Below are 26,628 nucleotides of genomic sequence, written 5' to 3'. Positions count from 1 at the left end.
ATGCTTAAGTCCTTACAGTTCAAGTGAGATAGGAACAGCTGAGAAAGTGACCTAATTACATTACCAGCCACACAAACAATCTGTGGCCATTTCACACCCATGGTCCACTAAACCCTTGTAGCCTTTGCTTTTCTTCCTCCTCCTCTGAAAAGAGACAGAACCAAAATTCTTGGGGTGCCAACACTGAGTGTATTTGAAAGATCCGAAACAGAGACATATCCACAGCTGAAGCTTCAACAAAGATGAATGAAGAGAAACTACTCATTAAAAGGATAGAAGAAAAAAAAAAAAACACAGTATTTCAAACAGTCACTATGTATAAAGTGCTCTTTATCAAGAGATAAAGAGATTAGACAGATTCCCACATTGTACTGAGCCCTGTGACGTGATAAGCATCACCTGTAGGCATTGTTAAAAGGCAGTACTCATTAAGATAGGCTAGATATTCTGAAATGAAGAACATTCTGGGCCTTGCAGTTACTAGATCCAGGCAGAATGCACCATACTAGGAAATCCAGAAACAGTCATAAGCCCCTGAATATATTTTACCTCTATAAAAAGCCCAGTTCTTTCAAATTAAGTGACTTTTCAGAATTAAAATCGTTATAAATCCCACATGGAACACCATTTTTATTAGAAGATCTTAAGAGCAAGATCTTATTTTGGCAGCAGCAGCAAAGACAAAGGGCACAGGCAAGCCCTGGAAAAAACTGCCTCAGCTAAGACTACCCAGTGCTTCCTACTGTAACACCATCTCTTCAGTTCTTATAACTTCACCAAGCTATAATTGTTCAGACTAATATTTTCCACACTGGACTTTCGCCAAATTTGAGAGGCATTTTTCAGAGCTTTTTTAGCCTCTTCCAAGAGGCTAGGAAAAAATATACTGGTCTTTACAGATTAATGAATTCCACTGACCTTTCCAACATCTTGAGAGCAATAACACTTCAGAACGTGTGGGTCACGGAGGACGTCTTTTTGCCAACTCTGGGAAAACCCTCCTGAACTCGGCCAAGTACAAGTGTTTGCATAAACTGCTAATTTATGTATGCAGAAGATTTTAGCAACTCATTGATCACCCTACCCAAACACTATGCAGGAGACAGGGAAGCCGTGCATGGGAGACATAAATGCCTAGAGGCAGACTGAAAGTGAAAGATGCACAAATGAAGAGCCAACATGAAAGTAGAATTGGTAAGTGCCACCTGGGCACAGAAACTGGGATAAAGGGGAGTAAAGAGTAAAGGCTGGCTGGTGAAGTGAAGGGGTGGAGAAGCAACAGCAGGAGTTTCATCTAGAAGAAAATGCAGGGGGGGCAACAAGCCAAGTCTTCACATTCCCCTCAAGAACTGGAATGAAACCCCAAAGTGCTGTCTAGCAGACAAATGGTGAGACTCAGTATCTGCAGAACCAAAGTAATACATCCTATTTCCCTGTGGACCACAGAGAAGATAACTACATACTACACTGCTAAAATAATACACTTAATTCAAACTACAGAGGTCTGTTGGATTGGAAGTTATCCATCCTGATACAGAACAACATCTGTTTCTTTCCAACATATTTTTCAAAAAAAACCCTAAGAATTTACAAGTAATCATAAAACAAAGTTAAAGAAAAATCAAAAACTGCAAAACCAAGTGCAGTTTTTGATTGCAAGTCTTTGCAATTTTAATTAGGCTTTTCTGTGTATGCATTTTATGAGGAGTTTTTGAAGACACAATCACATACCACAACTTTCATGAAATCCCTGTTTTTTCCCCCCAACAAACAGCGCTCTGAAATTAAATTAGTGCAGCACATGAAAAGGAAAAGCATTCTGCAGACCTTTGTTGCAAAATTTAGCAGCTGTGCAATGGAGGAGGCAGGACCTGAAGAACAAGAAGATGATCCTACAGATGATGCGGCTAAATGCTGCATGTGAAAACTGGTTTTATTGCTGCTACTGATAAATCTTTTGGGGATATCAGGAAATCTGGGTAGCTGCCTTAAGACCACAGGATACCACCAACCTGCAGAAATACTCTACAGAAGAACTAGGGATATGTTTGGAATATGAAGGGCTATTAGAGGTGGTAACGTGAGAAAAGGAATTGACTAGGTTAGCGCCAAAAATGGGTGGTTACATTTGTCTTCCTTCTATGCCTCAGCGCATTCAAGTTGAAAATACCATTATCTTCTCAGTCTGTTGTGAAATAATTTAATTTTGTAAAGAACTAAATGGAAAAATGTAATTCTTTCAATGTAACTGCCCACGTCTTACAATTAACCTGATGCAGTTTGTGGTTGTCCTCTTTTAACATCTTTGCCTCTACCTACGGAGCTCCAGCAGAGCAAGCAACTGGCAAAGCTGGCATAAACTACAGGCAGTTGGGGGAACACCAGGAACCTAGTGGTTCAGATTACAGAGCCATCACTCTTGTACCTTTTCTACACAAAGATTTTTATCCCTTGAAGTTGCATCATGACCCAAGTGCATCTCACAGTCTTCTGCCATGTCTCTACTGTCTTACTCCTCCGCAGTCAGATGTAAAACACTGTCACCCCCAACCCAATCAGTGGCAAAAAAGTCTGTAATATTTAGGAGATAAAACCACATAGGACTAATATTCAGTCAGTCCTTACCTCATTCGGTGGAACAATAGCAAAAGGCTGGATGACAGCTGCCAGTGGAATGCGAGCCTGTTTGGCCATATCTGAAGACAATGGGAAGCAGTAGGTAGTACATCGGATATAACGAGGGCTGGCGTGGCCTAGAACACCCAACAGAGCATGCAGAATGAAAAGGCTGTTAAAAAGAACCCACCTGTCCCAAACAGAAACCAGAAAAATCAAAACAACATAAAGCAACAAGTGCATATGCTAAGTTAAATGCATGCTGCTTTTCCTCCCATGCAAGCTTCTGCCCATCTCTCCTTTAAATGTCAGCCCGCTGCCCCTCCCTGGGGGTAAATAATTTCTTGCTCTTTGACTTTAAAGCAGAGATTTCAACATGTCAATAAAAACCCCACAGTTATTTGCAATAAGAATCTTGATAGAGATTAGTTTGAAACATATCCTATCTAAGATCTTAAAAGAAAATAACATGGATGAAAGCCCCATTGAAAATGTCAACACTGTATATAAAGAAACGCTGCAGGCCAATACCTACTGTTGAGTGCTCTACTGAGCTCACTCTGATTCAGAAAATAGTATATCTGTGTTAACATCACCACGTTCATTTATCCTTCAAAATATGGTGTGCTACAACCACCACATCACTTCTTGTAGCACACTTAGCACAATCCTCTCAATGAGAAACCGTGCTGTGCACTGCAGACAAGAGCACTGAAAGGCAACAGGAGTTCAGAAATCTGCTTTCTTATGCTCCTTTTTTAATCAAGCTGCAGCTCTGCTCAGTTTCTTGAAAGGAGTTTCTTTGTTCATCAGAACTACATTACCCCATTCTCAGCTAATGCCAAAAAATCTTGAGGTGTTTGTACATTTTACCCAGTTTATCCAAGCACCGATAAATTAATGCTGGACTAAATGGTACCATCAGTTTAATCTGTATTAAAACATCAAGCCTGCTGTCAAGAGCAGCACATGGAATATTGTGATTCCAGGCTGTAGGTAGAGACAAAGGCAGATATACTGGCCAAAGTAAAAAATTAAGTCAACTAGACAGCTTGTACGCTGCCCCTATCTCTTGAATAGAATTTTCCAAAATTTGTCTCTTAAAGCATAACAGTGCTGGTCTCATTGCTTCTTCTAGGGTCCATCTTCTAAAATTTCAGAAGAATCCAAAAAGGATTTTCAACTTGAAATGTAAAAACCTTGAAAAATCTTAAGTTAAAAAGAAAAGTTGTCTCAGCTCTTCATATTATTTTAAACGTCACGAAGAGTAGAGGAAGTGTTAACCCAAGGTGTAAGAATTCAACTTGACTTCCGCCATCCCTGTCCCACCCCCCCCTTTTTTCTTCCTTTACAGGGATTTTTTCATTTCATGTCCAATTTAGAGTAAGGAACATCATTTTCAGATGAGGAATTCGAGCATTTAGTCTTTCTTTTTTTTCTTTTTTAAAAATTATATTTTATTTCACCTAGAAAGACTCCCAGATCAGTAACAAGGATAGTTACCTTGGTCTTGGATTACGCAGTCTGTGGTGACAAGAGGAGGAACCTGCCCTCTTGTGTTTGTCGCATAGATCTGCCCTCCCCTAGACGCCTTATCATTTTCAATTACTTGAATCTGATGAATAAGCAGCAAGAACAGTATGAGAAAGGTAAGCCATGCATTCAGTTACATTCATAAACAGTTATGCTAACATCTATACCAAGTAACACTATTGACATTATCTTATATAGAGGTGCTACAAACCTATCACAATACAGGCTTCTGGGACCCTTAACCAGAAAACTATACACGCAGCTGAGCAGTACAGCTCATTCACAACTGCATCTGCCTGGTGGAACTCGGGGTAACACGATGCATTGGGGTGAATAAGACCTATATACAGTGAACAGATGAGTTGTTTAGAGTAAGCACATTGACCGCTAGGAGGACAGACCTCTTCAAGAGAGGCTAGCCAGCAAATTGAGGAGAGAGATGATGTAAACAAGTCCTTGTTACTGGGTCTGGCCTTCTATTCTCCCAGATCAAACTGAAGGGCAAGGTTGCATCACCTTACTCAGATGCCATATATACCAGGATATCTTCTGTACGGCCACAGTTGTGCCAGCTGCTGTTCTTCATAAATGAAAGCACAGGTAATTGATCAGATTGCAATGGTGAGAGGGATTAGCCCTCACTCCTCCTGACTAGGCTCCATGCACAGGGTGGTTAAGAAATAAACAATGATCTACATAGTAGATCACCTTCCTAGCTGAGCTCTACTTCAGCACTGCCATTTAAAAAGCAGCAATTCAAACTCCTGAGAAAAGCCTTGTTTGTCCATTTCAGCACTGGAGCCCAGGGTTTTAATTCTCTAGGTCTGACTAGATGTTGTGAGCTTCCTCCTAGAGAGAATGTAAAGTAAAGCAATCACAGAAAACTTTTAACAAAACGAGGCACCTCTGATCATGTACCATTTTATTCTGGTTGAAGCATAGCTTATAGCAAGTTACAATGTAATGTCATGAAATGCTTATGAAGCTGGCTTTACTACTGAATAAATTCCTTTCCCATACACTTCCACACCATCCCTCAACCCTGTTTAAGGCTGATACTTTCCAGCATATAACTGAAGTTATATAAAGCTGTATTTTGTTCCACACCATAAACCAGATCACTGAGATGATACCATTATTCCTCCTCTTCCCCCAAAGAAGCTACCTCTTTAGCCATCTGGTTTAGAGTGTAGCTGAACAGGTGGGAGAGGCAAGGGGAATGAAACAGGGAATTTCTGAAATTGTCTTTGCCACTGCTGCTGGTACCCCATGGAATTGTATCTCTACCCTGCACATGAATTTCTAATAGCAGCTAGGGAAGTTCAGAAGCCTCTGTTGGAAAGCAAACAGAGAAGAAAACCCAAATTAGTCACACAGAGTCTACTGATCATTGTCTAAGAGGTATTTCCTAACACACTTTTGTATTGCAATTTAAATATACAATACATTCCTCAGAGAGCTTGTTATTTCTTCTGCTTGATTACTTTTCCCTGCCTCCTTGGCTTCTATACTTACCGCTAACTCTGGCATTAAAAGGAAAAAGATTTTGCTCTAAAAAGGTCCACTGGCTGAAGAAAGCAAACCACTTTCAAACTTAGCTCTGTGAAGGATCAATGTACCGTGGTATTCTGCAGTTAACTGACCTAAACATATCATTGTTCTTGGAAATAATAGTTGACAAAGCCCAGATGCTAGTCGTCATAGATGTTGTCAGAGTCAGTATCAACCTCTAACATATGTAAGAAAAATATAAATCGACAATAGTTGCAGATAAAAAGTAAATTTATCTGGCAACACTACTGTAATTATACAATGTAAATACAACAGGAGAAATACACATGGTCATACTTATTCCTCATTCTGAATTAGCTTTTTGCCCTTTACAGACATTGACCCAGATCATGTTTCTTTTAAACATGTCATTTTGATCCTCTCTGTGCTGCTTAAACAAACCTTTTAACCTATTTTAACATCGCTGTCATAGTCAAAGCTGTTTATTCTACATGCGTAATTGAAACAAGACATCAGTCAGTGCTTTTGTGCCAGACTTCCTTATCTTCCCCCCCTTTTTTGTTTTTGAATTAGACGACCATTTTATCTTTCTTATGTAAAAAGCACCATACCGAAACACTACGAATGACCGACCTATTAAGGGCATTTGTTAATTATACAGACAATCACTTTAGTTTTTTTTACACAATGGTTTTCAGTTATCTTTAACTTGAAAATTGCCTTTGACAGAGGCAACTGCACTTGCCTCTAAGTGATTATCAACAAGCATTTTTCCAAAATTCTGGGTATTTTATGTCAAGATCATCTTCTGGGGATTTTACGTCAAGACCATCACTGATAAAACAAATAATCTTTTCTTGAAGACAAAAGAATATCAAAAATGAAGGAAGCAGGGCTGCTCCCTGCTACACAGTGTGAGGCTTTTACACAAACGCTTTTCCCTCGTCTTAGCGGAACACAAATTCTTTCCTGTACAGCAACACTGCCTCAGCAGAGAAGTGGACAATTACTTCACCCAGGTTAGCTTACAGTGTGGTGGTTAATAAATTTTCTAAATTCTAGGTCAAAGCTGCAGGACACAGCCTAGTCTAAGAATCTCAGCTCTCTGAGGACCTTTTGACCTCTCTGGACCAGCATAAGTGCATGCATCAGAATATATTTTCCTCATGAGTTCAGCACATTTTCCCCCTCTACTTCAGTTAGCTGTTCTCAATAAAGTTAAATGCAGCCTGCATCTGACTAGCTATTCCTTTGGCTAACAATTAGACTACTTTATTTAAGAAAGACAGACTCAACCATAACCTTGTTTTCTCTTTCTCTAACACCATTCTAAGAAGAGGAGACACTGTCCCACCAGTGCATGTTCGGGCATGCTTCAACAGCTGAGCCTCTTCAACCTGTACAAAGCTTAACTATTAAGTATATTCCAAGCTACTGAAATCCTTATAAGGCTGCAGCAACTGGAAGGATGCTCAGGCAAATAATTCTGGTTGCCTGGGAAGCTCCTGAAATCAAATGGTGAGGTGGCTTTTGAGCATGGGACTTTTCAGCATTTCCAGGATTGCCATTTTAGATTTCACATATCTGTATTCTGCACAAATCCTACTTTAGATGCCTATCTGTTACTAAGTTTAAGCCTTCAAACTTTCCAGAGTGAAAAGGAAAGGCGATTAGCTGCAGTGAATGCAAGTAATCCTTCAGCACTGCTCACTGTCATACTAAGAATCCTGTTGAGAATTCCTGAGAAAGTATTTGGATTCATGGGTATATCACATGTTAGATAAAGTTATAAAGCCTCTTCAGAATTAAAACTAACACAAAGTACTAATTTATCCAAAACTGACAGCGCAGAGTACAAAACTGCATGCAATAAAGAAACTCTAAAAAACAGAACATATATTGTGAACCAAGCCATGTAAGTGCAATTTTACGTTACTAAAAACCCCACCAACTAAAATAAATACCATACTAGCATTGTCACTTCTTTATCTTAAAATGCAACAGAAATTTACTTTTATAGAAAACTAGTGCCACCCTACTTACTGGGCTTGGAATGGAGTCAGGATCAAGTTTCTTCTGCTGTGGACCCGAGAGCTGTGCTGGACCCCCAGGAAAGGCACCAGGATAAGACAATTGAGATCCTGCCATCTGAGGACCATAGTTTGCTGCAGAGTTACAAATGACAATCCATTTAAAGTATTTAAGTTGCACTATCAATTTTTAATATCAACTTTTGCCATACAATTCATACTCGGCTACATGCAACTTTCCCTCCCTTCTGTTTTCAGCAAGTAGAAGAAATAGATTTTCTCTTTGGCTCATGCAGTCTGTGCTTTAAAGGTAAGCTTAAGACTAGGTGTGACAACTTTGGCTCCAAAGTTTTCAGGTCTATGTCACATAGGATGGCTACAGAGATTACTACAGCGGCTCAAACCAGGCCATTACATTTGCTACAATCTCTCCCCTGACGTGAGCCAATACAAACTGGTCTAGTTAGCTGGCTTTTTAGTTGTCAAGTAACTGTTTACTCACCTATGTCAGGTGAAACAATTGTATTCAGTTACAGTTCTTTATTGCTAAAGCATTGTTGAAAGCTGCTTATAAGTACTTTAAGGCAGACAGCAACCTATATCTTTAGAGACTATAAGCAAAACTCGTTTCTGTAGTATGTTGTGCCTTTACCCATTACTAACCAAATAATTCTGTTCCTGATCCAGATTAACCTCCTTTTTCTTGTTACAGTCTCAAACTCTTGTTGCAGTCTCAGAGTTTTTGAGCAAAAGCATAGCCTGCCTTGAATGTACTGACTGACAATGCAAATATTTCCATTCTACAAAAAGAGGATTCAATTTTCATTTTTCCAAGTCAGCAGAACATCAACTGTGAATGGTTGCACCTCCAGCAGTGAATCTCCATGCATGTTTTGTTTTCAGTTACATAACATCCTTCCTTACCTTGCTGAGGATGATATCCAGGCCCTGGAGGCTGTCCTAAAAGCTGTTGCAAGTTAGGATTTGGGGGGACAGGTCCAGGGATTCCATCTTGTCTGGCCATAGGAGGCAACGATGGCTGAGCACCAAGGCCATTAACATTATTTGCTGGTGGAGGAACCTGTGATCCAGGTGGTAAAGCCATTTGCTGCTGGGTTGGTGGTGGTAGTTGTGGACCCTGAAAAGATGCCGGATGCCCAGAAGGCATGCGAGAGCTCGGAGTAGTGCCAGGACCTGAGCAAGAAACTGTGTCAGCTGAGTCGAAATGATAACCTACTAACTCTACATGGAAGCAGTTCTATTTTTGCTCAATATGTTTACAACACATAGCAATATTGTATCCCATACCGACAATGCTGCGTTATGGGGATTCTGAATGCCTGTTCGTATAATAATTCTGACCTCATAGTTTAAGTCTGAACAGATTCAACATTCAGTTTTATTTCTTTTGGCTCTATTTTCAGTAAAACACTGCAGCTGGGGTGGATGGGGAAAGACAGAGAGAAGCCAGCCTGTGACAATCCTTGATTAGAAGACACATAAATCACTTTTGTTTTTGAAATAATATTTAATTTCATAATGTGGAAAAACATTCTTTTGGCTTAATAATCAATTTCTCTTATGTGGCATGTTTTTGTTAAGTCTGCTATTCGCATTTCACCACAACAGGTCTGATCGAAGATAAATCCACTAATTTGATCTGGTTTACAACCATCTTCTGGTTTTGATGCTAAAAGATGAAACATGTGGGAATTATTCTGTACACACTGGTGAGGAATAGTTATTCCAATTAGAGTTAAGAGGACCCTGGAAATAGGGTTTGTTTTTTTTTTTTTTAAGACTTACAATCTGTAAATACTTATTACTTCACAAAGCTTCTATTTTTTTAGTCAAATTTATTCCCAAAGACCTACAGCAAAATAATTTTCAAGAAAGTTAAAAATATAACCAAAATTAGCTTTGGTGCAAAAGGACTGATATGTTAATATACAAATATTAACATACAAATACAAATATTGAAATGCATCTTCAGTCAGACATGTTAACTGAAAGAAAAACTTCACAAGCAAAACACAGGTCATGTTCTCAGCTGGTACAAACAAACAACACTCCAGTAGCTATACAAGCTGTGAATTTCAGCACTCTGTCAGGTTACTCCAACTTAGACTTACAGCTAAGGAAAAATCAGAAGAACAAAACCCAACACAGATGCAGAGCTGTAAAGAATCTGTGTCTTCATTGCTCTGAACGGTATCTCAACCTTCCAGTGTGTAACACGATAAGCAAGAACCTTATATTTTACATAATTAAAAAAATGTTTTGCTCTTAATAATATGGATTGCTCTACATGAAGTGGTCTAGAGGTGCTGGGGCACGCTTCATCCTGTATAAAAAGGTCCGAGTTAATTGTGCACTTGCAGTTCAGTACATCAAGGTTAAATCTGAGTCTAAACTAATTTTTAAGGCGAAGAAGGTATAAGTTTTTCACAAGCAATTGTACAAGCAGAGGGTCCGACCCACGGTAGTTACGCAGGTTTCATTCAATTCAAATCAGCAACTCATAAAGCCAGTGATAGAGTATGGGTGCAGCCTGAACTGAAAAGTTCACCTTTACACATATCTTACAAAGATATCAGGCATCAAAGTGATCCTCATTTTAAAAAATTCATCCTCCTAAACATGCTGGCCTCAGTGAAACAAGATACTAATTAAATTCCACCCCTTTTAAATGAAATGGTAAATTTCACCAGGAAATACTCAGGGAAAGCATATATAAGCAAACAGAAAATTAGTTGTGGGAAGTAATTTACATGGAAAAATGACATGACCACATCTTTACTTCATGGCTTAGGTTTGAGATGTTTTAACCTCAAAAGAAATGCAAATAAATTTAGATGAAAAAACTAAACTATAAGATTTGTAAAAAAAAAGAATAAGACAGTTTCAAAACAGAGCAAAAGTCTAAAAAGCTGTGAAAAATGGAACCCTGTCTGCATATCATTGCTCATGCCTTGGCTGTTACTGACAGGATCACCAAGTAATTTGAGAAATGACTGGTAAAATAGCTGACTTTTACAGGAGGTTCAAACATCAATTCAGAATTAACCCAAGAATATTGATTTGAGAAATAGATTGAGATTAAAAAAAATGTAAGAACTTGAGCAAATGATAGTGGTCAAAGATTTAATTTTCTGTTTATATAGAAGCTCAATAAGTTTCTAATTATCATAGTATTAATAGCTCTAATGGAGAAAAAGTCAATCAGATGAGATAAAATTGATTACCATAGCTATTTATCTGCATGCTGTTGAGCTGGTTAGCAAGCTGCGCTGTAGGTGAAGTGGATGCAGTATTTGGGTAGGCTGGCTGTGACTGAGGACTGGAGGGAGGATAGGAAGGTCCTGTATTGCTTGGAGGTGGAGGGGCTTGAAACCTAAAGGGAGAAATTAGTGCAGTTATGCAAAAATTTACATCAACCAATCATAATTCTAGAAGGTCTCATACCTTCTCAAGGAGGGGGTGCTGAAACAATCAATTAGGACAGACTTAAGAGAGTTTGTGCACATTCTGCTCAGAAAATATACTTGCATTAAAATAGCCATGAAGCACAGAGAGAATGTACACTTTTTTTAAAAAAAAAAAACAGTACATGTTTGTTTGCATACTTGTTAGAAACAAAGAAGAGTGAGTAAAGAGAGATCGGTAATAATTATATGAAAGCTCAAAGATTAAAAATCACAAGCTTCTGAACATGTCGAATCACTCTATCCCCCCTCCATGCTTATAAAGGAAGATTCCCTACTGGGGATGGTGAAGAAGATTAGCAGAAAAACCTGTGAAGAGAGGAAAATGAAGTGAGAAACTGTTAAGGAGTTCACTGTAGTGGAGGGAAAAAAAAAAAAGATGACGCAGGTAGTGGAAAACTGCTTCATGGTTAAAAGATATGGAAAAACATGAATGCAAGGAAAACAACTAAAGAAAAGAAAGAGGTAACACACTTGTAGCTTATAAAGATATTTTCTACCAACTATTTCACTCTGGAAAATAAGATCTGAAGCTATCTCCCAAAGAAGATCTACACTGATTTTCCTACGACCACTTCTAAAACTGAGGAGGGGCCTTGCTGTATCAAGAGAATTAGAATTCACTTCCCTTGAAATTTTCACGTGGAAATGTCCTGGCCTAGAATAGCAGCTCTCAGCTATTCAGGAATAAAACAAGATCAGGTAAAAAACAGTAGACATGCAGCTGTCAGGACAACGACTAGAAGCTAGGAAAGAAAATCAGTATTTTGCTGGGTTGGTCGTGTCAACTTGTCTCTGTTCACCTTGTTTTCACATCTTCAGGACAACAATCACTTCTCCCTATGCATTAGTACATTGTCTTTTACAACGGATGACTAGTCTCTTTGGGTCCTCCTTTACACAGTGATAGCACACAAACATGCTTCCCTGTTTTGAATGCTAATAAAATGTATAAATGGCTTTATTTGAACACAAATAACTGTGCAAAAACTAAAAAGCACAGCAGCAGATTAAGACCTCAGACTAAAACAAGAATGTTGTTAAATGGAGTCAGGTTCACTAAAACTAAAATAGCTATAGGTATACAAACTTGGAAGGTAAGCAAAATAATTAACATTTGACAGAATTAAATAAAAGAGCTAAGCATATTTACACGCTTATAACTACCTGCAATATAACCACTGTGTAATAAAGCTTGGTTGTCCCCTCATACAATCATTTTTCCAATATTTCTTTTCAGAGCTTCCACCTGTCCCTATTTTCTCTCTTCCCCACTCCCATCTCTCTCACTTCTTCCTGCGAGCTCTGGAGGCTGGGCAACAGCACTTCAAATAAACTCGTCATAGTCAATCTCAGACCTAAGCAAAAAGTAGCAGTCATCCATTTGAGAGGGTATAACAAAACTGCATTATAAAATGTCTTTAAAGTACCCTACAGAGCCTTGGCTGTGATCCCACAACAATGAACCAAAGACATCCTAACGCAGAGGTGGGGGGCTAGAGGGGAAACTATGGATATAGAGACACGCACCTGCTTCTAGTCAAAACTCACTGGCAACTATTAATTTGTAAATAACAACTTCTTGGTACCTCACAACAAAGGAGAATTAAGACATTAGAAAGTGAACAAAAAAAAGCAACTTCTATACAACTTCTATATCAAACAGCACTTATAGTACCATACTGCTGCTTTGAAGCAATAGATCCAAGATCAAGAAGAAATAATAATTAAACGTAAAACAAATAATGATAAAGACCTGACTTGCTGTAAAATAGAACTTAATGAGATTACAGATCACACTGTATGATCCGGCAGTTTAACATCACAGGGAACCAAACTAGAAGATCCAGTTCAGAATTGGAGTAAGTCAGAACTGCTGAAGTTAAAAGGGATGCCATACTTAAATGTCAGTGAAGCAGCCGAAGAGAGGTAACAGAGGTCAAATAGCTTAGATCTCATGTATTAACTCTTGAAAGTCACCTATGTGGCTGTTGCCCTGATGTACTGGGCCCATTTTGGAAGCTAGTCTGGCTGAATTGATGTGTACCAGGTGGTGGAGGCCCAACAGGAGCTGAAGACCCAAAAGGCACAGCTGATTTTGACACACCTGCAAAAGAGAAAGTACTTTTATGTGGGAACCCTGTAGGAAAGCACAAGATCACCAAGAAATACAAGTATACAGCCCTGCTCTAGCAATAAAGATACTGGTTCTAGGTATGAACCCAAGAGGGACAGTAAGAAAGAAGCAAGAATGAACAGACCCAGCAATTAAATTTGGCATACTGGTAATTTCCTGTCACCCAGCTATCTTTACAGGCAGAAGCTAGAGGTCCCTTTGATTTCAGAGACCATGGTCAGGAAAGAAAACTTGGAACAAACTTTAAAAAAGACAAACAAAAAAGACTCCATATGTAGAACCTGTAAACCTATGCTAAAAGTGGTTCTTAATTCAGATCTAGAACAGTGACAGCGAAGAAACTATAATTTATGTAAACAGCAGTGCTGAATAAACAGCTCTTCAACCTGTATTTCTTGACTTGTTTTCCTTTAAACTACTCTAACATCAAAAATTTGTTTGGTACCAAAACTAATATTTTTCTTAAGTATTCTAATAAGCCAATTATCAGAAGTAGTTCTATCTTCTGACTATATTCAACATTGAATGAAGGTAACACAACTCCTGCTGTCTTTAATAAGAAGTTTTAGAGCAACTGGGTAGAACTACTTCCTTTTTCTGTTTTCATGCTAAGACAAAAATCAAGGACACCACAGAATATTAAAAACCCCTCAATATACTTGGATACTTGGTTCTGTTATTACCTTACTCCACCATTTCAAATACTAAATTTAATGTAACTTATCATAATCTAAATGTTATTAAAAACTTTAACAAATACTTCTATTTAGATAATTTAAAGAATGCTTCAGCCACCTTTACTATTTTAACTGATTTCCCCCTGTGACATCAGGCAAAATACTGAGATGGTCCCTCTTCCCATCTCCCTACTTTGGCTATGTATATTAGGTTATTAGTCATAATGCAGAATTAAGTACCAGTGCTTACTGCCTCCTGGACAATGGAATTCACACACGAAGGTCAGATACCCACCTTACATCAAGGTCTGAGCATCAACAATAACACAGGCAAAGCTAGTGCAGGGTCCTGTTGCAGTAGCAGTGTAAAATTGAGCATTTTGTGCTGACACGGGTAAGAAAAGAGATGCAAAATGCCTTTGTAGAACAGTGGACTCTGAAAACACATTTTAAGCCAATTTCATACCTGACTGAGGTGCTGAGTATGAGGAGTTAGGGTCCCCGTAATGCCCATAATGAAGTGAAGAATTAGGTGGTCCAAAACCTGCAGAAAAGCCTCCTATTCCTGGCTGGGATTGGGAATATGGAGGAGCTGCAACATAGCCTTGTTGACTCATGATGGCAATATTTTCATTCCAAGTATCTGGTCCTCTTTAAGATCTGCAAAAGAGAAAGTGACACCTGCTACCAACCTTCACTCTTTGTCCGTTTTAAAAGGCTGTGAACTGTGTTCCAAAAAAGACAAGAGACAGGTCTGAGAGCAAAAAAGGGCCTTGTTGTCCTTGCTATTACCAGACATCTTTCCCCTAAGCTTTCACATCTTGATTCTGTTGTTGTTAAAGAAAGGGGGGAGGGAGAAACCCAAACCCCAACAACCCCCCTCAATTTGATTAAAAGCAATCCAGAAAAGTTTTCTAATGATGAGAGCATTCACAAGACATTTAATTTCTTTCCTGCAGTTAGATTTGTTAAGCAGGGCAAAAGAAACTTTGATAAAACTTTCAGAAAACAGTGTCCTGGTAATTGCAATCATTTAAGATTAGAACTAGAAAATCTGAAGAACTCTGTGTTACTAAACCAGATGATTGTATTTCATAAGACTAGTTTTTAGATACAGTGCCCTTGCCACCAAGGGATTTGAAGTTATTGAAGTTGTACACTTTGCAGCCTTGATAGCTAGCTTCCTCTTTTCCACGGAAGACAGAATTTTTTATTTCAACTTCATATTGAATTTAACAAAAACAGAATTCCACTAAGTTTCTTGATGCCCAAATTAAAACTGTTCTGAGAAACACTGAGAATCCATACCCTGCATGAGTGCCTACTACTTCTGCAGAGTCCCAAAAAGGCACCCAAAAAGGTCAGGCATCCCCAAAGAGCTAAAGATACACGATATAAACCAGCATTTTAGATGTTAAATATTCCTTTGAAATAGCTTTCCCAACCAACTATACTTCACATACTTAAGCTTGAGCCATAGGGTGGTCTTTGAGTATGCAAACTGGATAAAAGTAAATCAGGAATTGTGGTCCAGAAGCACGCACAAAGGTGCCTCAAAATTACACGCAGCTCCAAGAACACAACAGACAAATTCATGCTGTACTAGCACATGTCAGTAGATAAAAGCTATCCCTATCAGAAAATCTATCTGTAGGCTTCTCATGTTAAACATACACCTCTGAAAAGGAAAAAGAAAAAAGCCAACAAACAAAATACCAACCCCAAATGCCACAATTTTACTAATCTTCCATGTCAGATGAGAAATCACTTTGAGCTGGGTACAGGGCCTAGCCTTCCTCACACATTGACCATGCAATCCTGTAAGCCACCCTCCTCAATGTGCCATAAGATTTCTCAGCTGCAGTATTAAACTGTTTCAGATAGGTAATCTTAGGGAGTTACCTTCTATTCCTTAGTTAACAAGGTAACATGGGAAGAAGAAAAGAAGTGTTTAAACAGAGAGGCTTCTTGCTGCCAGCTGTACTTTCTTCCCTCCCCCATCAGAAAAGACGTGGCAGTAGGAGCTTTCGCTGCCCCAAAAGACAGTAAGTCAGCACTAAATTACCTACTCACTGGCATAGACATATATTTTATATCTATATAAAGGAAGATATTTTCACTTTGAGGCAGCTGCAACAGCCAACACCTTTAGCTGCGACAGCATCCAGGAAAAATGACTTCCTCCACAGCTTACTCACTCACACACAAAAAAAGAAAATCTTGCCACGTCAAACTTGCCACAGACAGTATAAACACGCAGAAGTTGTGCTGCAGAGAGGAACTCAAACCATACGTAAAATAAAATAAGTTTATCAAACACAGTTTCAGATTCTATTTAATATTGAGCATATTTAATCCCTTTTCAAGATACATATATCCACCAACACACAATGAAAATAGTTTGGAGGCAACACCCAAAATATCGATTGAAACAGATCACCTCAGGTTTTAGCGATCAGGTCCTAACAAGAGACATACAGATTCGCTGGAAATTGCATGAGAAAGCTCAGAGGATCTGCTAGACCCGGATCTTTCCCTGGCTTTGTTTACTATAAATATCACTACACAAAAAAACATGAAAACTTTTACTCTCCCTATCTCTCTCAACACCAGCTTACCCCATAACCTGAGGAACAACGCTAACACAAGCGCTTCTCCACGATTTAATTTACTGCTGTTACAGAATAAGTTGTCATGGGGTTTTTTCAGAGGATTGCTGTACCTGTGCAATGCTCTGCTGCACCAATATCTCTGTGAAGATGTAAAACTCCACCAGGTGCATGTAGAAGTGGATAATGGAATCAAGAAGGATCTCGCTTTCAGCTAACAGAAGAACTATTAAGTTCATGTTTCTTCAGAGACGCTGTGCTTGGCAACATACCACCTAGGAAGGGGTGCTGTGCCTCCCCAAGGCACGCTGCAATCTCCATTTGGCACATAATCTTTGGGGTGCGCGCACGTATCTACTCACACACGGACGGAATAGAAGAGCTATGCACATTACACTTTGCAAGCTGTGAAAGAATAAGCTTAAATCTACTCCAACTCAGCGCAACACCTGCGGAGAGTGAACATTTCTATCCCCGTTAACTAAGAATTTCAAGTCGCTACAACCCCGCAACAGGTCTCGGTGCCCGCCGGCGCTCGGAGCAGGGCGGCACCTGCGCCTGCCCCCCCCCCCCCCCCCCGTGCCGGCCCGCCCGGCCTCCCCGGCCCCGCGCAGGTGGGGTGCGGCTCCCCAAAACCTCCCGTTGCGGCGGGCCGCCCGCAGTCCCGGCCCTCTCCCGCCGCCCCCCGCCTGCCCCAGGCGGCGGCGACCCCCCTACCCCGCAGCGCCCGGCCGGGCACGGCCGCGGCCCCGGCGGAGCCCCGGCGGCGGAGGGCGATCCTGGGGAGGCCGTTAAGACCGTTACCTGCGGGCCGCTCGCTCCCCCCCGACTGCCACGTCTGAGCCTGCCGGCGCGCCGCCGCCGCCGCCTCATCCTCCGCCCCGACCGGGAGCGCGCCCGGCCCCGCCGGCGGCGCCTGCGCACTGGCGTGCCCGCGGCCGGCGGGCGGCTTCCCGCGAGCAGCGTGAGCACGGGGGAGAGCCGCCCGGGGTGAGCGGCGGCGGCCCCACCGAGCCGGTCCGCGGCCCCGGCACGAAAAGGCACCGCGGTGGAGCCGCCACCATTGCGACCTGAGGCGACGGGGAAGAGCCCCGGCTGCGGCGGCGAAGGGTGTCGCGGAAGGGTGAGGGGCTCGGGGCACAGCCCGCCGCAGGAGCGGAGCGGCTTGAGGAGATCGACGGGAAACGGCTACGCGCAGTACACGCAGCTTGTAACTGTTACCGAGTCATTTATCCTTCTGTATTAGGAGTGAAATGCCTCTTTGAACACAGAAGTGTCCTGAAAATATGATACTTTTTCCTCATACGTGCTTTAAAAACACATCAGGACATTGAGGTGCTGGAGCGTGTCCAGAGAAGGGCAACAAAGTGGGGGAAGGGTCTGGAGAACAAGTCTGATGGGGAGCGCCTGAGGGAGCTGGGGGTGTTTAGGCTGGAGAAGAGGAGGCTGAGGGGAGACCTTATCGCTCTCTGCAACTGCCTGAGAGGGGCTGTAGCGAGGTGGGGGTCGGTCTCTTCTCCCAAGTTACTGGTGATAAGACAAGAGGAAATGGCTTCAAGCTGTGTCAGGGGAGGTTTAGACTGGATATTAGGAAACATTTCTTCACTGCAAGAGCGGTCAGGCCCTGGCACAGGCTGCCCAGAGAGGTGGGGAGTCACCATCCCTGGGGGTGTTCCAAAAACATGTAGACGTGGCACTTGGGGACATGGTTTAGGAGGCCTGGGGGTGTTGGGCTGGGGGTTGGACTTGATCCTAGAGGTCTTTTCCAACCTTAATGATTCTATGATCTTCATCTGTGGCTATATATATGTAAAATTATGCCACCTGAATATCTAGAGTGAAATACGATACAGGTACTTCACCTGCTTGTGTACTCTGGTTTTAGTTACTGTTCAAGTACATTTAATAATACTTGCCTTGGTTACAGGACAGTCAATGCTTTTCTAATTAACAAAGTAGAAGCATGGGGGTAACACGAGAAAGATGTACTGGTGAAGTGTTCCTCCCGGTCAAAAAAAGGAACATTTACTGTGCTGTTAAAAAAAAAAAAAAAAGAAAAGAAAAAAGAAAAAGGAAAGTGGCAGAGGATTGGCAACAAGAAAAGTCATTGCTCAAGACAGCTTTATAACTCTCTTGCATCTGGAATTCAGGCTTCATAGGCCTGCCTGTGCTCTGAGTGTTTGTTCTACAACCTTAAAGCTTTTGAAAGCAATAAAGCAATGGACAGTTTTACATGGTACTAAATCTCAGTCATGGCTATCTCAGACAAGACTGTCAAAAGCATTCATTACTACACAAAATAATTCTGAAAAAAAATCCCATTGCTTTTGAAACAGATATCAAAATGAAGGTACATAGGGGCATCTTTTACATTAAAGACTTGCAAGACCTCAGCAAGCAACGCAAAGGGGGCAAGCACAAGTTTTGACCTGTCTTTCTTCTTGCTCTCCAGAGCTGGATTCACTGCTGAATAATATAAGCTGGTTTTCTACATGTTATCAGAGCCAATACTGTTGGATATGTCAGAAAAACTCTAAAACCTTTCAAATCTCTCACAACTGTCTAATCAGAATGGAAAATTTAGTCCACGAGGCGACAAGCATCAGTTAACCTGGACATGGTTTTGGCTGCAGAGCATTGGGGACTCTTTCATAGGCAGGGTGCAAAACAATGCCTTTCATCATTGCTGTGCTCTAGTTTCATCCGTCCTCCATTTCTCTTTGCTGGTTATACAGACACTTACAATTACCTTCAGTGATGCAAAATTCTTTTGAAATACCATGCCACTGAGGAAAATAATGGCTTTAAGTTTGGGCATTCCCTATTTTGTCCTGGAGGCAGGCGGGTCACTGTCCCACCAGTCCTGTTGTGTCTAGCTCATAGCTTTTAACAGTAAGCAGCTGTGGATAATTCAGCACTGCAGACCCGTGCACTTACTTGGCTGCTGAATACTTACTATCAGATTTCCTCTCCCTGAAATCAGCTCTAGTGAAACTGGAAGAAGAGATCAGCAAAAGATAGCAAGGAGAAGCTATGGCATTGTCAGTTCTTCTCGTTTCAGGCCTGCTCTGGAAATGGATCAAGATGCCTCTTTTTTTTGAGGATGCAGCTTTGCTTCCATTGCCCTTTAGCCTCGAACACAGAGACAAAAGGCATCCAGCATGTCATGGTCCAAATGTTTTGAAGCTATGAGTAGTATTTATCTACAGTTTCTGCCTATGACATTAAAAGTCATTTAAGGTTTTCAATTTCAGAAACATCATTAAAGATTTACGTGCATTTCTGGTCTGGAAAGTAATTTCATAAAAATGAGATTGCAGGATTGCTAAGATATGTCACTTCATTTTAATAAAATCATTTTAATTAAACTGTATAATAAAATCTGAGAATCAGACTGGTTTATTCTCTGTCATCATCAATAACGAAGATCTTGTAGGTTAAATTACCTTTCTTAAAAATTGGAGTTGTGCCTGTGCAATGCTGCTGAAAACTACTGTGATTTCATGTAGTTCAGACCTAATTTGGAGTTAGTACTGGTGAAGTAAATAGAAAAATTTGTCTAAATCTATATGCTTTTTTAATCTATATTAAAAAATAGCAAATCCCCTGCCTCTAGAGTCTCCCTTTTAACGTTCTGACTAGAATTTTTTCAATTAGTTCAGAAACAAAGAAAACACACAGTCATCCATCAGCTTGAGGGATTACTGGATACATAACCAATACAGGCTCTGTAGAAGGCTAACTCAAATCTTTCAGGGACCATTATTAGTATGAATAATAATAATAATTATTATTATTATTTTACTCTTCCCTGAAGTTACTACTGGAGGTCTATAAAAGCCCCTCATAGACAAACTGCAGAACTCTCTGACTCCATCTCCTAGCGCACTGCATTCAGACAATGTGTGATTCCAGGAAACCTAAATCCTAACCTAACCTTTTCATTTAGAGGATGTCCTTAAAATATGGCCTTATCACAAGCTGCCAGGAAAAATCGGAACACCACTGTGATGCATTTGAGCTAGGGGCATGTGTTTCTCACAATGATAGCTGTAGGACAGCTTCTGCAGCCGTTACCATCGGCTGTGTTAACGCATAATGGTGACAACAAATATCTGCAGTTCAGAGCTATATGAATTTTTTTGTTTAAATCAAAATATATCCTAAACCATTCTCTAGGGGAAGATATGGGCAATATTGGGTATGTTCTTAAAAGACTATTTCATCACAAGGAATAGTTCATAAAACTCCAAAGATTGTACATTTTCAAAGGCTTTTTTTTGCTGAAACTGGTTTTCTCCTTTTAATTTCATTTGTAGGTCCTGCAGGCAAAGCAACAGGTTTGTTTTTGCACATCATCAGAAGGGTCCTAAAAGCTGTTTACATAAAAATATTACTTTCTTTTCCTGTCTTGCTACATATAATAACTAAAGTCGTCTTTAATTTTTTGTCTATTGTATAGTTAAGATCGATGGAAAACAGTTTACAGTTTAAAGCACTTTACAAGCAGAATGGAAATTAATATTTACAATGGTTATATTTGTTTAAAATGAAAGCAGACTTTGGTAAAAAAGAAGGAATCAAATTTTGAAGGGATTATGTTTTTCTGAAAAAAACCCAAACAGCACGACTGTGAGGTCAGATTAAAAAATGCTACATAAAGAAGGAAAGATGTCATATTTCAGGAAACAGAACAGTAAGAAGACATAAATCAGTGTTGCCATCCAGTTACATTTCTAATAATAAAAAACTAAGCACAATAGAAGCATGAATAAGGGTACAACAGAACTGAATATTGATATTTTGATTAAACAATCTCAATGGCAATTAGAAAATATTACCAGGGTACACCCTTTACACACTGCCCTATATAAAACGAAGACACAGAAAGCAAAGGGTTTTCAGAATATCAGACTGACGTAGCTGCTGTTATTCAGGAGAAATAATACAGTAATGTTAAAACCCGGGGCCTACGTTCATCGCTATTTTTATTTTCTCTTAAGTAACCAGTGTTAATAGGTACTTCCTACAGTGACTGCCCGCTGTCACCTAGTCCTCTTCCAGCTCAGGCCATAAGAAAGGAAGAATTAATTCCTTACCATTTATTTTTTTGCAAGATCAGACACTAACTGAGCAGATGGTGAGTCAGAGTCCCCAGAACCAAAATAGGGCCTGGCCAGTTGGGGCGGCCACTGGGATGCAATTAGGGATTGCTGAGCACACGGATCATGCAAGTGATTCTCCATTTCCCCCCCTGCTAAGTACTGACCTGTCTAAATGCATTTAGACTGAGTATTACTCTCTATTCACTGCTGTGACCTGGGCAGTTTTGCTGCTCTTGTCCAGTTGCCGGTAGCTTTTGAACAGCTGCATTTTCCCACCGTAGGAATGGCCATGTTTTGTTACACCCTGCAGAGGAGAGGAAGGACTGGGAGTGCACCACTCCTTCCCTGCCCCAACTCTTGTAAACATCACTGGCAACTGGTAAGTCCACAATGACAGACCCTTTTGTCTCATGGTCTTTAACCCCCCCCAAACAGAGGACAAAAATCATCTGCCACAGAGGGAATTCATTGACTACCTTGAGGAGCGTTGGTAAAGTTTACTGGTGTATTTGCAAAGCAAAAAGTTATATTTAGGGAAGAAAAATTATATGCAAGTGGAAGGGTATTTAATGCTATTATTTGCCTAGGAGAGACTCTGGGTCTTGTGAAAAGGGCACTTGCCTTAAAGCCAGGGTCCTGATTTCTTGTTAGGTTGGTCCCTATCAGCTAGAATTACTTTCTTTCCCCAAAACTCAGTAAAATAGAAATGATTATAAAATGCTGAATGTTCCACATGTGGTAAGTTCTATGCAAGTCACCCATTACAAAAGCAAATGTGCTTTAGAAAACTGACTGTGGCTGCCTTCTTTAAAAAAAGACTTTCTGGCTAGTTCAAGCCTCTGGATTTTTCAATATCTGCAAACTCTGAGGCTCCTCTGGTTACTCTCACTAATTGTTTCTATTTTGGTTTTCTAATGAAATCAACATTCTGGCAACTCGATCTGGAACATTTACAGGAGATAGATACGGTGTTCTCAGAAAACTGCTGTGATGTTTCAGTCGGGGAATTTAAATTATCTTTTTAAAATTAATTTAGTACTGTCTAAGATGCATGAGAGTGGAAGATTGCACTACCAGTTCTTAAAGAAAAAAAGCCAAGGCTTGATTACCCCGCTGTAATTGCTACATAACAGACTGTAACAAACAAAGATGAGAACTTCTTATTATAATCTGATGAATAATTTATGATATATAAAGCACTGTGAGTAAACATTAAGCCATCAGTCTGAGAAAGGACAGCAGAAAGTTACACGATCCTTTCCGGGTTTGCTTGCCGAATGCATGGAAGTTCTCAAACTTAGATATATTTCACTTTTACATTTAAAAACATCTGAAGTAGCTTTACTTTCATGGGCTTTCATTTAACGTTTCTGCTCATGTATAAAATTTCTTGATGTGTTAGTGGGGTCTTGCTATAGAAGAGCACTCAAATAAGCTTACTACCATTAAAATAAAAAGTAACTGTTGGAGTTAACTCTTCACAGCAAACTAGCTATTTGATTCATTTTCTCTGTTTTCTCATTGGAAGACATGGGATGAATTTACAGTGTGTTTTTTCCATTTGTCCAGTTAATAGCGCCGTTGTATTTCAGCCAGTGCTAGTGATCATTCCACACATTGTGAGTATAGTCCTACTGTTAGTAGGTCATATTTGTTCCATATAATTGATTGTCTACTGCAACTCATGGTATTATTTCCTTTCCTGGATCAGTTGATATCACAAGCAGGGTAAGATGGTTTCTATTCGTTAGTACTGGCAAATACTCATAACTGTTGAATGAACCCGTTGCGTAAGAAAAAGTTCTTCACAATCACTCTGAAATTACTTAAATGTAAACACTTTCATGTTTATTCGCACTCACATTCACTGTGCTTCTGCTTTATACCACCGCTAATGAGGAAGTAAAAAAATCTTCTACCTGACCATGGAAGAATAATAGCAGTACTACATACCAGTAAAGCATCTCTGTCATCTGTAAGAATAGCAGTACTGATTATAAGCGTATTTTTCAACATACTAGTTTTGTGCTAATTGGATATCTCTAGTATAAACTAACTGATGCCTTCCCCATCATCAACAAAAATAAACATCAGAATTAAATCAAAGAAAATCAGAATGAATTTTTTAAAAAATCATTTTAAAATACCATTATTTGTGTATGATAGATGCAATAAAGGGATAGGAGGTGCAACTGGCATGAAAATAACAAAGGACAGGAGCAAAATTCTACCTCACACTTGGTGTCACAGCACGCATACTAGATTTGCCCTGAGGAGGCACAAAACCCACTTGTTCAGGATTTGCAGACGTTGGGAGTTGTCTGGAAGTCTGGCCAACACCAGCTAAACAGTAGATTATCACCAAAAGCAGAAGCCTGTACCAAAGACAGAAATAGCTGAGAAGTCTGGAAACTGGCTCCTGGCAAGAAAACGCAGCGCAACAGGCAAGGATGTAGGATCAGCAGGGGTTAAACATCAAGGTGTTTTTGGAGGGCAGGCTTTTCTAATATAATCTGCTCCATTTGGAAAGGAATTAGTTATCAGAGAGTTGGAATTCTTGTTCCTATAGCCAGGAATGAGGATATCTGAATTGCTTTTTAATCTATTGCAGTTACTTGCATCAGAGGTAAGATTTCATGCAGGGAGGTCCTTGTTGTATCACCTTCGTTGTTACTGTTTCTCTGGTAAAAACCTAAACAGAACCATCCAGATGCAAAGGGCGAGCAGTGCTGTTGGCCTTATGCAGGCGTAACTTGATGCCATAGCAACTCTTCATGCACTGTCCTTTTGCTAGATGCTGTAGCTTGAACCACCAACATCAGACTCGCTGGGGCAGACGCTGAACAAAATACTTCACTGTATTTGTAAAGTCAGTGTTAGAAACTGCTTTACAAATCTTACAGCTTGTTTTGCTGTACAAAGGAAAGAGGGAAGAACACAGTACTATGGGTGGATTCAAACTATCAAACTACAGAGTTTTCGGACATTTGAGCAGGTTTCTCAAGGTTACACAGTGTCATGGTTATTTTCCCCATTTTACAGGCCCAGACCAAAAATTAAATGTGAATTTGCAAGTATAAAAGCTGAACCCAAGCTTCCCAAAACCCATACTGTATTATAACTCAGCTGTTCCTCTGCTTCTCCTGTTCTTGCTTTCAGTACTGATAAAGTCGATCTTATGAGCCTTCCAAGTGACAAACAATACCTGCTTTAAACTGCAATGCAAATATAGTTGATTTTTATGCTGGACTGCGGCCATGCACGTAATCAATCATTGACTTCTTTAAAAGCAACAGGTCAAAGGGAGTTAATCACTTTTATGCTAGCTAACAGGAAACAAAATTTAAAAGATGAAATTCAATGCAGGTGAGTATTCATCAGACTAATGTTAAATCTTCAAGATCTCTTCAATCTTCAGTTCCACATTAAACCATCATTTCAAAATTTAGTAGACTCTTTGGGCCTAATTCATAGCTCAGCTACAATTAAACTATATTTTCTAACTGAACATGATACGATTACTCTTGATTCATTTCACTGTAGTACATCAGAAGCAAGTTTAGCCCAATAAGTAGGCATGACATCAAAAATAACAAGGAAGGGTTCTTCAGGTATGTCAACCACAAGCAGAAGAAGAAGGAAAACATAGGCCCACCGTTAAACAGAAAAGGAGAGTCAGTCACCAACGATGCTGAAAAGGCAGAGGTTCTCAACACCTTCTTCACCTCTGTCTTTACCAACACTGCTGGGTCCCAGGCTTTGGAATTGAAATTCCCGATTGATACAAACATAGATGCCCCATCAGTGAAGGAGGAGTTAGTACGTGAATTACTACAGGAGCTTGACCCCTACAAATCAATGGGCCCTGACGCCATCCACCCAAGGGTGTTGAGAGAGCTGGCTGACATCATCGCAAGGCCGCTCTCCATAATCTTTGAGAAGTCATGGAGAACGGGGCATGTCCCAGAGGACTGGAGGAAGGCAAATGTTACCCCTATCTACGAGAAGGGCTCGAGGGAGGATCCAGGTGACTATAGGCCCATCAGCCTTACTTCAATCCCTGGGAAAGTTATGGAACGAATCCTCCTGGGAGCCATCACAAGTCAAATGAAGCACGTGATTGGGAAAAGCCAACATGGCTTCACTAAAGGCAGATCATGCTTGACAAACCTGGTGGCCTTCCATGACAAAGTGACTTGCCTGGTTGACATGGGGCGGGCGGTGGACATTGTCTACCTGGACTTCTCCACGGCCTTTGATACAGTCCCCCATAGTCTCCTCCTGCAGAAATTGATGTGTTATGGCGTAGACAAGTGGTCTGTGCAGTGGGTGGGAAACTGGCTGACGGGCCGCACCCAAAGGGTGGTGGTAAATAGCTCTTTTTCCAAGTGGCAACCTGTCACTAGTGGAGTCCCCCAGGATCGATACTGGGCCCAATGTTATTCAATATCTTCATAAGTGATCTGGATAACGGCATCAAGCCTGATGAAGTTTGCGGATGAGACCAAGTTGAGCAGGAAAGTAGACAGTCCAGAAGGGAGAGCTGCTCTGCAGGGAGATCTGGATAGGCTGGAAGAGTGGGCCAACAAGAACCTCATGAAGTTCAACAAGGACAGGTGTAAGTTCTTGCACCTGGGAAAACATAATCCGGGAGTGCAGTACAGACTGGGATCTACCTGGCTGGAGAGCAGCTCTGTGGAAAGGGACCTGGGGGTCCTGGTGGACAGAAAGCTCAACATGAGTGAACAGTGTGCTGCTGCGGCCAAGCAGGCCAACAGGATCCTGGGTTGCATCAAAAAGGGCATCGCCAGCAGAGAGAAAGAAGTCATTATCCCGCTCTACTCAGTGCTTGTCAGGCCACACCTGGACTACTGTGTACAGATCTGGTCCCCTCTATACAAAAAGGCTGTGGACAGGCTGGAAG

The 26,628-nt window shown here is 40.6% G+C and overlaps 1 protein-coding gene across 4 annotated transcripts in view; it reads right to left on the bottom strand.

Moving 5' to 3' along the window:
- The window catches only part of SEC24D (SEC24 homolog D, COPII coat complex component), a 74,194-nt gene that overhangs the window by 38,519 nt on the left and 9,047 nt on the right, over positions 1-26,628 (bottom strand). The window contains exons 1-9 of one of the 4 annotated variants that reach the window (XM_064450557.1): positions 17,404-17,492; positions 16,713-16,813; positions 14,457-14,650; positions 13,157-13,283; positions 10,937-11,085; positions 8,616-8,885; positions 7,705-7,826; positions 4,120-4,231; positions 2,626-2,753 (exon numbers count right to left, since the gene is read on the bottom strand). In XM_064450557.1, the coding sequence (XP_064306627.1) occupies positions 2,626-2,753; positions 4,120-4,231; positions 7,705-7,826; positions 8,616-8,885; positions 10,937-11,085; positions 13,157-13,283; positions 14,457-14,607 (1,059 nt within the window). In that variant the 5' untranslated portion in view covers positions 14,608-14,650; positions 16,713-16,813; positions 17,404-17,492. Of the gene's footprint in view, positions 1-2,625; positions 2,754-4,119; positions 4,232-7,704; positions 7,827-8,615; positions 8,886-10,936; positions 11,086-13,156; positions 13,284-14,456; positions 14,651-16,712; positions 16,814-17,316; positions 17,338-17,403; positions 17,534-26,628 lie in introns of those variants that run through there. The other 3 variants (XM_064450555.1, XM_064450558.1, XM_064450556.1) reach the window with 3 other exon arrangements.

The sequence above is a fragment of the Phalacrocorax carbo genome, chromosome 4 (genome assembly GCF_963921805.1).
Source record: "Phalacrocorax carbo chromosome 4, bPhaCar2.1, whole genome shotgun sequence".
Lineage (NCBI taxonomy): Eukaryota > Metazoa > Chordata > Aves > Suliformes > Phalacrocoracidae > Phalacrocorax > Phalacrocorax carbo.
Note: the sequence above shows the minus strand (reverse complement) of the source record. Positions and strands in the feature narration are given on the sequence as shown.